Below are 11,216 nucleotides of genomic sequence, written 5' to 3' on the forward strand. Positions count from 1 at the left end.
CACCAGAGTGTGCGAATTTGGGTTTTAATTTTATTAATCCTTTTGTTTTTTTTTTTTTTTAAATTTTCACCTTTCCCCCTTCTAGTTTGTGCATTTGTTTTATTTAGGCATATATCATCACTAAGTAGTTATTTAACACATTTTACCAACTAAGTTAAATTTTTAATTCAATTTAACTTATTCTCTTAATATATATTTTTGTGGTGTTACAATTAGTCAAATTATCTTTACGTCACGTGCACCTCCATTTGATATTTTCTCCCCACTATTGCTAAACCATCATTTAAGAACTTTTGGACTGTGACTTTGGCTTGTCTACTACACGAGAGCGTGAATTCTCTCTAATACCAATTTTCACTAGTCGTCTTTTAAGACCTCGTGTAGTGTCCTTAGAAACTCGATGTCCAAGCTACCCATTTCGCTTATTGATATGGATTACTGACATTGTAATATTATAAGCTTATTAGGAAAGCGGCCACAACTCTAATCAGTAGGACCCAAGAAGCGCTTTTAGTTTTTGGATAAACTTTAATTAATCTTTTACGTACTCACTAAATACTTAGAAGAGCATCTAAAAACTCAGATGATTCAATACAATTTAAATAGATAACAATTGGCTTTTCCAATTTAACCTTTGGGTTAGTAAAATATGACATACCAATGAGCATAACAATGATTCAATACAATTCAACACACAAATAACATCTTTACTTACCGCTTATCAAATATGGCCAAAGCAATAATATTACACATGCCTAAAACACTATAGTATAAAGATAAACTATATTATATTATATTATTTATTTATTCTCGTACAAATTATAAAGAGTAAAATGCATGGATAGTCCCTGTGATTTGGTGAAATTTTACATTTAGTCCCTAATTTTTCAAAATTACACTCTTAATCCCTGTGGTTTGACAAGTTGTTACTCGGATAGTCCCCAAAGCGGATGAAGGTTACTCAGATAGTCTCTGTGGTTTGACAAGTTGTTACTTGGATAGTTCTTGTCATTTCACACCCACTTAACCAGAAAAACTAACCTCCATCCGCTTTGGGTACTACCTGAGTAACAACTTGTCAAATCACAAAGACTAAGAGTGTAATTTTAAAAAGAGGGGATTAAAGGTGAAATTTCATCAAACCACAGGATTATCCGTGCATTTTACTCAATTATAAATTAACCAAACATTTCCCTTTACTCATCATTGAATTTGTCATGAATCTCTTTTTCTTACAATACTATTTTTAGCTAACATATTCTAAGCTCATGTGTTAGTTTTGATTTATTTCGGATAAATGCATTTATTATAATTAGAAATCCAATTCTCAATCCGATGTGTTTGTTATCCCACTTTATCCATACAGCTTCCACAATCTTTGGCATTTCCATCTCATCATATATCCATTACTTTCCCATAAAATTGCACTTCTTCTGCACATTTCCGGTAATATTCCCAGTATTCAATCAAGACCAAATATGGCCGGCGGAGGCTTTGTAGATGCTCAAGGCGGAGCTAGGGCGGAGTACTACGAGTATAACATCACTTGGTATTTCATTTTTGCTACCGTTGTTGCGGCTCTCGGTGGTTCCCTTTTCGGCTATGATCTCGGTGTTTCCGGTCAGTTTGTGTTAATTATTTCCTCTGAGATTTGTGTTATGGTGAATGTGGGTGGTTGTCTGTCTGATTTGGTTATGTGGTGCATGTTTTTTTTTTCTTTTTGATGGTTTTAGTTTAAATTTTGTCATGGGCATTTCGTCGAACACTTGATCTACATGGGTATTGTTCTTGATCTGATGTTCTGATCCTGTTTCACTCTCAGTGTATATAGAAAACTTGATTAGTAATGTTTTAATTTGTAAATTAATACCGAATAATGAAAGTGTTATGGAATTATGGGGGATCTCACTGACATATGGTCCCAGTCTTTTTATATTTATTTAAATTTGAATTTTAGAATCTTGTAAAAGGATCTTTTGTTTTTTAAATAGGGTTATTGATTTTGGCATTTATTGTATGTAATATTATATTTTATAAATTAATGCAGGGGGTAGAAATTTCAGGAAAAAAACATCATGTTAGAGAAAAGCTGAGTTTTTTGAACTTTGATGATTAAAGTAGATGATGCAGTTGTGAACAATGGCCAAAAAAGTTCAAAGATTTAAAAAAATATTGTTTCTTGGGATTTCTATGATTAAGTAATCTTTTAAAATTTGATGATTAAAGTGGATACTGTTACCACTTTCAATCATGAATCATGATGTGTTAAAGACTTGAGTATTCTTTTGTGATACTAAGGGAAGCTCTATGCCTCTATTCATTTACCTGTTAAATGGGTGTTTTGTTACAAGTTTCTTACAAAAAGCAACCTTTTTTTTTAGAAAAGAAAAAGTTTTTTTTTTTGTTTTTTGTTTTTTTTGGTTTTTTTTTTTTTTTTTTTTTTTTTTGTAGTTTTTAAGGAATTGGGTGTTTAGATACAGGTTTCTTGCAGTAACCTTTGTTGGACTGGTAAGAAAAGTGCAACTATACATGCTTGGAGTACAACCTCATTTTGGTACATATAGCCTTGGCTTTAAAAAAATGTGCATGTGGCGCAAGGCGATCTGGAAAACGCCCTAGGGCCTTGAGGTGGTGTCTCATGCAAAAATGGTCAAATTTAGGGTATGTAGACCAAAGGATGAAAAAAATATGGTTTACCTATTAAAAAGGCTGATATCTAAAAGGATGCAACTTCTTGGTCATATATAAAGTTTATTTGGTTGTACATAGAGCAGTGCCTTATGTACGTGAAACTTTCACCTCTCGCGTCAGCTTTCGTGATCTAAACGCTGACTTGTTTTGCTTTCTTTTTTCTGTAATCACATATTTCTTTATTATTTGTGAACCTTTTCTTTGAGTAAGGCTTGCCTTTCTACCTGCTGCATGTTTTTCAATTGTTTTCGTTATTGCTAGTTAAACTACTTGCTATTTTCGTTCCCAAACATACCATGTTCTGAAAATGTTTTGTTTATGTTCAGGTGGAGTGACATCTATGGATCATTTCTTGAAGGAATTCTTTCATGAAGTTTACAAAAGAAAACAAGAACATCTCAAAGAAACCGACTACTGCAAATATGACAACCAACTCCTCACACTTTTCACGTCATCTCTATATTTTGCAGCCCTGCTTTCTACATTTGTAGCATCCCATGTAACCAGAAACAAAGGTAGAAGAGCCAGTATTCTTGTTGGTGCAGTCAGCTTTTTTCTTGGTGCAATTCTAAATGCTTTTGCACAAAACCTCGCCATGCTCATTATAGGCCGATGCTTACTCGGCGTCGGCATCGGATTTGGAAACCAAGTAAGCCCCAATAACGATATTGTTTCAATAATAGTTTAAAGAGTAAAATGCCATTTTCATCCCCGAGGTTTGGTCAGATTTGCGACTTTCGTCCAAAAGTTTGTTTTTCCGCATCTGGATCCAAAAGGTTTGAAATATTGACATTTTCATCCAACTTGTTAACTCCATCCATTTTTCTCTGTTAAGTTAGGGGTATTTCCGTCTTTTTTATTTAGTAAGGGTATTCTGAATACTTGTACATTATGCTAAATGCTTGTACATAAAGTGAAAAAGGCCACATTACCCTTTAAGTTAACAAAAAAGACAAAAATATCCCCGACTTAACGGAGAAAAATAGATGGAGTTAACAAGCCGGATGAAAATGGCAAGATTTCAAACCTTTTGGACCTGGATGCGGAAAAATAAACCTTTGGATGAAAGTCGCAAAACTGACCAAACCTTAGGGGCGAAAATGGCATTTTGCTCTAGTTTAAAATTGTCAATTTGTAAATCGTACTTACCAGAGTTTTGTTTATATGAAAATTTGAAGACAGTTCCACTATATCTCTCAGAAATGGCGCCTGCAAAGGTGAGAGGTGCGGTAAACCAGCTGTTCCAGCTAACAACTACTTTGGGAATATTCATAGCCAACTTTGTAAACAACGCAACTGAAAAACATCCAAAAGGATGGAGATTATCACTTGGTTTAGCAACGATTCCAGCTTTGCTAATGTTTGTTGGTGGATTATTCTTACCGGAAACACCAAACAGTTTAGTGGAACAAGGGAGACTAGAAGAAGGAAGAAAAGTGCTGGAACGAGTTAGAGGTACAACAAAAGTCGAAGCAGAATTTCAAGATCTTATTGAAGCAAGTGAAGCTGCTAAAGCTATAAAACATCCTTTTAGAAACTTGCTCAAGAGGAAGAATCGTCCGCAGCTGGTTATAGGAGCGTTAGGTATACCTGCGTTTCAACAACTCACTGGGATGAACTCTGTGTTGTTCTATGCACCTGTGATCTTTCAAAGCTTGGGGTTTGGTTCAGCTGCAGCTCTCTGGTCTTCTACAATCACAACGGGTTCTCTTGTTCTCGGTGCGTTAATATCAATGGCTCTTGTTGATAAGTTAGGTAGAAGAGCTTTCTTCTTGGAAGCTGGTTTTGAAATGATTTGCTGCATGGTAATTCTTCTCTCTACATTTATATATATATATATACACACACACGTATATATGTTTGTACGTATATATACGTAGAGTTCATTGTACGTATCTTGCACTGTTTTTCAATTGTAACACGGTTGGTCTTTTTCACTGATAGACGTCAATGTGAAATGACTGTAAACAACCTCATAGTTATATACATGATGCTTGTGATGTTTCAGGTAGCTGTGGCTGTAACTCTAGCGTTGAATTTCGGACAAGGTGTTGCACTATCAAAAGGAATAGGCATCTTCCTTGTAGTTATAATAAGTCTTTTTGTCTTAGCTTTTGGGAGGTCATGGGGCCCACTAGGATGGTTAGTTCCATCCGAGATCTTCCCATTGGAAACGAGGTCTGCGGGTCAAAGTATGGTTGTTTGTGTTAACATGTTGTTTACAGCTCTGATTGCACAATGTTTCTTAGTTTCACTCTGCCATCTAAGATATGGCATATTCTTGGTGTTTGGTGGCTTCATTCTTATAATGACTCTTTTTATCTATTTCCTCTTGCCTGAAACTAAGCAGGTTCCAATTGAAGAGATACATTTACTATGGCAAAATCATTGGTTTTGGAAAAGGTATTGTGACCACGACGATCAACTGCAACAAGTAGAAAGAAAGTTAGAACAAGTGTAACTAGCATTTAAATAATAGGATTTTTGTTTTTATTGTTTCATAGGTGTTTTTTTGTGATTTTGGCAAGTTCTTAATGAATAACAAGTGAAAATACAATCAAATGTGCATATGATTAGACTATGGACAGCGATATGTATGAATCCATAAAGTAAATACGCTCTTAAAGACATGAACAAGATAATCAAGAGGAGAAGGTCGTACAAGTGTTAATATTGGTTAGAAATAGGAGGGACTTAATGTGTAATTGTTCAAAGTTGAGGGATTAGATGGAATGTTACTGACTACCATAACGTATGTTAGAATCGTTGGCTATGTGGTTCCATGTAACACTTGAATACATTTGAGCTAATAAGAATAGGCTAACAAGAATTTGACCAAATTTTATCTGTGCATGAAAATCATACAATCCATCAAATATGGTTCATAAAAGACTCCTTCTACTCGATCTATAACACCGGTGCAGGTTTATATGTTCCATCTTTTTCACTTGCACAATAAATATCAAATACCGGATTAAAAGTCTCAATCTGTAATATCATGTCGTTCTTATTCATACGTGTAACGCTCGCTTTTTAGGACTTCCTTTATTTAGAAAGCTCGCCTTGTATTCTATCAATGGAAACGCGTACCCCTTTTTGTAATCATATTCGTTGCCAATCATTTTATAAATCAACATCCGGTGCAGGTAATACTTGTTCTCACGCTGGAGGGCGGTCACAAGGATAACCTCATTCCTGTGGCGAGTGCTAACGGAATTTTGTTTTGTAGGCAACAACTCTGATCGCCATCATGGAAGTTAACGAAAGGAGATCGACCCCTAGGTACGCATTTCTTACAAAACAAGTATCAAGACTACCTACATCAGTTTCTTTTTCGTCTTTATCTTCAATGATTTTCTTTTTTTTACTCTTAGTTATTTAATTTAGACTAATACCACAAACCAAGAAATACCTACGTTACGCGAGCAGATGACTCTTTTCTCTCTTCAAGAACCTTATGGGGCGTTTGGTTCGTAGGAATTTAATGAATCTAAGGGAATTGGAATTTGAATTCCATCTCTTAAGATGTTTGGTTCACAGAATTTGATGGAATTGGAATCCCAATTCCAATCTTCATGTGTTCGGTTGACAATTGAATTGGAATTGGAATTAGGCATGAATTCCTTCAAATTCCTTTAACTAAAGGAATTCAAATTCAAAATCCTTCCTATATGTGAAGGAATTAAAGTAAATTCATTGGAATCTTCGACCGTTTCGACCCGCACCGTTTGGACCCATACTGGTTTCGATACGAACCGTACCGTTTCGACGCGAACGGTTTTGACCCGTACCGCTTCGACGCGAACGGTTTCACCGCGAACTGTTTCGACCCGTACCATTTCGAATCGAACCGCTTCGACGCGAACCGTTTCAACCAGTACCGTTTCGAATCGAACCGCTTCGACCCGAACTGTTTCGACGCGAACCGTTCCGACGCGAACCATTTCGACCCGTACCGTTTCGACATGAACTGGTGGTTGTGGGTGCCGGGGTGATGGATTTCAAATCATTTGACAACCAAACACAATAACCCGTACTGTTTCGACCTGAACCTTTTCGAATCAAATCGAACCGTTTCGGCCCAAACCGTTTCAAATCGAACCGTTTCGACGTCAACCGTTTCCACCAGTACCGTTTCGAATCGAACCGCTTCGGCGCGAACCGTTTCGACCCGAACTGGTGGTTGTGGGTGTCGGGGTGATGGATTCCAATTCATTTGATAACCAAACACAACAAAAAGGAATTAAAATTCCAATCCCAAGTGGAATGTTTAAATTCTGTTGCACCCAGTATGGCCTTAACAACTTCTTTTTACGTAATATGGCAAGTGATTTCAGTATATGTGAAAAAGATGTGCGGAAATGGAAATCAGACTTTCAGAAACAAGACGTACAAAATTATCAAGTTTATATCACTTTGAAACAAAATAGTTTACAAGGTGATTGTAAGATTATTATCTAATACAAATGGATCTTGAATTCTATGGGTGAGAAGGGCAATGGAGTTTGTTTGGTGTGTATATGAATGATAAGCTTCAAACTCAATTTTCTTCTACTTGTTGAGCCTTCTATTTATAGAAGGCTGTGTACATGAATAAACAATTGTTTATTCATGCAATAAGTCCTGCAAAAAGTAGCAATTGACATATTCATTGAATCTAACGTTCAAGTTGCCTTTGTAATCATGATATCCAATAATATCTACTTGCTTCGGTCATTGTGGCAGGATAGAGTTGAGTTTCAGACAAGTGGGGTATTCATCATAATTTCTGATAAACCACTTCATCAGAAATTCTGGTGAACAAATCATCAGAAAATCTGATGATCAGAATCGTCAGAACCTGATGATATTTCATCAGAAATATCATCAGATCCATCAGAAATGACCTTCTCTGATAATCCAAATCAGCTCTTGATCAACTTGTGATTCTTTGAAGTAGATGCTGTGCATTTCAGTTGTCCTATCTGATCTTCTTCTTGTTGTGATCTTCAGGACTGTTATCTCTTCATAGATCCAGTTGATTGAGATTTTCTTCAATACTTACAAATAAAGTTTCCTAACAGTTTCCCCTTAAGTATTGTAAGAAAATGAACTATCTATATCCAATATAAACAACTTTTAACTAATTCTTGAAAAGAAAGATCAAACTACTAAGTTCAGAAACATAAAACATAATCAAACCAACCATTGTTCAAAAACAGACAGAAATAAAATATTGTTCAGAAATAGAATTTTGATCTCATCAATTCATTAATTTATCTTCACTCCACTTCTGTATTTGTCCCCTGGTTTCAGCTTTTTCTTGTGATCAATTGCCTTTTGAGTTTCCTTATACATTGATTTGTATCATCCTCTTGCTTCCATCCAGTTATTAATGCAATCTTCAATTGTTTTTCTCAGCTGTTCATTGTTCTTTCCCTTCTTTTTGAGCTGCTCTTGTTTCTCATTTATGCAGTTCCTTATATATTTCAAAGTCTGATTTGAATACCTGCATATTTCACTGATTCTGAATAGAGCTTTCTCATCATAAGCATCTTTGAAGACTGCACACATTTCTGGTTTGTCAAAGATTGCTCCAGTTCTCACAAGTTTGGAAGGAATTTCAGCTGGAATTGATGTGTTGGGAGGAGGTATTAGCACTTTGTTGCTATACTCAAAATTGATACATAGATCAAAGTCTGCCAGTGCAGCCCTTTTGTATAATTTTGCTCCTGCACTTTTGAGACTATTAAGGGCTCTTCTGATCACCACTGAATTACTTTTATCTTCATCAATGATATTCTTCATTTTGACTATATCCATTGGGTGAATATCATCAGCCATATTTGCATCAGTAACCTTCTGTTCACTTTTATCTTTTCTGATCAGGGTATACTTGTTCTGTCCTTCATAGCCTAAGGCGCCTCCTCCAGTGGTCAAAGTATCGATTCTTTCAATAGATACTATTGGATTTGTCATGTGTTTGTGCAAGATTACCTAGCCTCCATTGTTTCTGTTTTCAACAATACCTTTACTCAATGGTGAGAGTGGCCTTTTTGGGTTGTCTTCTGGACCTTTCCAGTAGTAGTTCTTTAGATGTTCTTCAGGGTACATTATTGTGTGTAAATCACCTTTTAACACTTCTACTTCTTTGATGTTCCCTTCTGAATCTTCTCTCATTACTTTTCTTGGCCTTTGTGAGGAGGTCACTTCATGTTCCATTCTTCTCTTTTCTTTTGTATCCATCCTTATGCTAAAATTTGTTTCTCCTGTGATGGCTATAGAAGATGACTGAACTGGAACATGTTCTTTCTGTTGGACCTTTGAAGTGTCTGGCTTTGGGATGTTTGGTGGAGGGCCCATGAGTATCTTTTGTTTATCTGGAGGTCGACCCATGGTCTGCTTCTGTTTTTGAGCTGTTGAAGTTTCTGTTTGTTTGGTTTGTTCTTGTTGAATGGTTTCTGGTTGTTGTTGAGGAGTTTCTGATCCTTTTTCTTGTCTTTCTTGTGGAATTGGTGCTTTTAGTTCATGAAGATCAACTTTTGCTAGTCTGGCAACATTATACTGCAATCTCTTTACTAACAAATGAACATTAGTAAGGGCTTGAGTATTTGTTTCTTCATTTGCTGAAGCTCCTGGTTTTCTTGATTTCTTTGTGCAGTTAATTCCACCAACAGTTTCTCAAAAGCCTCAGCCATGCTGTTGTTGTTGGCTCCGAGGAACTGTATTTCTTCAAGAATTCTTCCTGAACTTGAGCTTTCTCCTGCAGTTGCAACTCCAGCCATCTGTTTCTTGATATCTTGTAATTCATTGAGATCTTTCTTGAATTCTGATGAGCTCTCTCTGTTTTCTGATGACTCTAGTAGTTTGTTGAGAGCTGCAGTGTTGTCTTCTGTCTGCTTCTGCACAGCTTTGACTGTTTCTGATAAAACCTTGATCTCTGATTTTTGATTTCTTCCAGTATCAGATCAAGTTTTCCTTCTGTAGCTGTTTTCTCAGGGGCAGTTGCATCTTCAAGTTCCTTGTGAAGTTGTTCAGTGGACATAGATTGATGTCCTTGGTAAGTAGGAGAAACAACTGATGTTCCACCTCTAACACCAGCAGAAAACACATTCTCTGCTGTTTTGAGGTTAAGAGGATGAAAATGTTCCATATTCTCTGTTTCCTCACCAGAAAATTGAAACATATTCAAGTCTCGGTTTTCCTCATATCCTTGAACCCTTTCAGGTTCTCCATGAGTTGTTGAGAAACTCTTAGTTTTCTCATCCAGGTTTCCTTGATCAGTAGACTGATCTCCACCTGTTGCCACCACATTTTCCTCCTCAGAATCGGATTCAGAAAATGGGTCTTTTGTTTCACTCACATTTTGTTTTGTAGAAACAGTGCCTCTATGTAAAATTTCATACTTTCCTTAAATTGACTCATCAGAATCACTCTCAGAATTATAAAATATATTGAGTTTAGATTGTTGTGCACCTGTTTCTCCCATATGTGAGATTTCAGCATGATGTTCTTCTGCCACAGGACTCATATTCACATCTTCATCAGCTGGATGAGTAACAGATTCACCCTCCTGCTCCATTCTTGGTGTGCTTGACTCTTGTGCATCATGCTCCATGGGGGACACATTTTCAAAACCTTCTTTGTTTTCTGGCCTTTTGCTTAACATCTTCAGATATTCTGTACAATATGGTGAATCTTCTGGTATCAGATACATCATTTTTTCTGACAGAACAGGTACATCATAATCTGACTTCCAAGACCCTACTGCAGTCCAAGGTCTCATGATTTCTGTTTTCCACATAATTTTTGATTTTGGAATTTCTAGATTCCTTTCAGAAGATGCATCAGAAATTATGATTGCCAGAAATCTGGGAAAGGGTAGATGTGAATCTATCCTTCCAGTTTTAGTCAGAATTGATCTTCTGATCAGATTAAATTATTTCTGTTCCAAAATCAATATTCAACCCATTTATGAGGCTGAACATGATTGTCAGAACATTCATATTTATCTGGTCTGTACCTCCAATATTTGATGATAAACACTTGTTCAGGATCTCCATTAACACTTGCCAGAAGGCAGGTAGCTTGTTTCTCTTGAATTCATTGATCTTTGAAATCTTTGTCTTGTAGCCCATTACAGCATCAAGTTGTGTGAACATATCTTCTTTTTCTGGTGCTTCTTCATAGCCTTAGTTTAAGGGTAGTTCTAAACATTCCCTTATTTTCTCCGGTGAGATTGTAATGAAGATATTTCCACATATATGTGCTGTTAGCTCCATTTGATTTGAGACTTTGAGAGTTTTCACAACTTGTTGTAGGAGTCTTTCTGGTACCTCTCTGGTCTTTGTGAGAGCTTGAGCTATCGGGCATCTGATCAGAAATTCAATAAGAATTTGACATTTTATATCATACTCTTCAATGTTATCATTCATTGCTTCATTGTTGCTCTTTAATGGAAGAAATTCAGCTTCAGTGATTAACGGAACAGAGTGTTCAATTGGTGATGTGTTGATGTTTCTAGCAGCCATTGAGGATTTGGGTTT

General features: G+C 36.3%; 1 protein-coding gene across 2 annotated transcripts; it reads left to right on the forward strand.

Annotated features, from left to right (window-relative positions):
- Positions 1 to 1,222: 1,222 nt before the first annotated feature.
- Positions 1,223 to 5,250, forward strand: LOC110917144 (sugar transport protein 14). 2 transcript variants are annotated; one of them, XM_022161748.2, is made up of 4 exons: positions 1,223 to 1,620; positions 3,018 to 3,340; positions 3,870 to 4,496; positions 4,700 to 5,246. In XM_022161748.2, exons 1-4 carry the CDS (start codon positions 1,479 to 1,481, stop codon positions 5,150 to 5,152), a joined length of 1,545 nt encoding a protein of 514 aa, XP_022017440.1. In that variant the 5' UTR covers positions 1,223 to 1,478; the 3' UTR covers positions 5,153 to 5,246. The 2 variants fall into 2 exon arrangements, with proteins under 2 accessions (XP_022017440.1, XP_035841616.1); XM_035985723.1 differs by lacking the exon at positions 1,223 to 1,620 and having other exon boundaries at positions 3,159 to 3,340; positions 3,874 to 4,496; positions 4,700 to 5,250.
- The last annotated feature ends 5,966 nt before the right edge of the window (positions 5,251 to 11,216 follow it).

Source organism: Helianthus annuus, chromosome 16 (assembly GCF_002127325.2).
Source record: "Helianthus annuus cultivar XRQ/B chromosome 16, HanXRQr2.0-SUNRISE, whole genome shotgun sequence".
Lineage (NCBI taxonomy): Eukaryota > Viridiplantae > Streptophyta > Magnoliopsida > Asterales > Asteraceae > Helianthus > Helianthus annuus.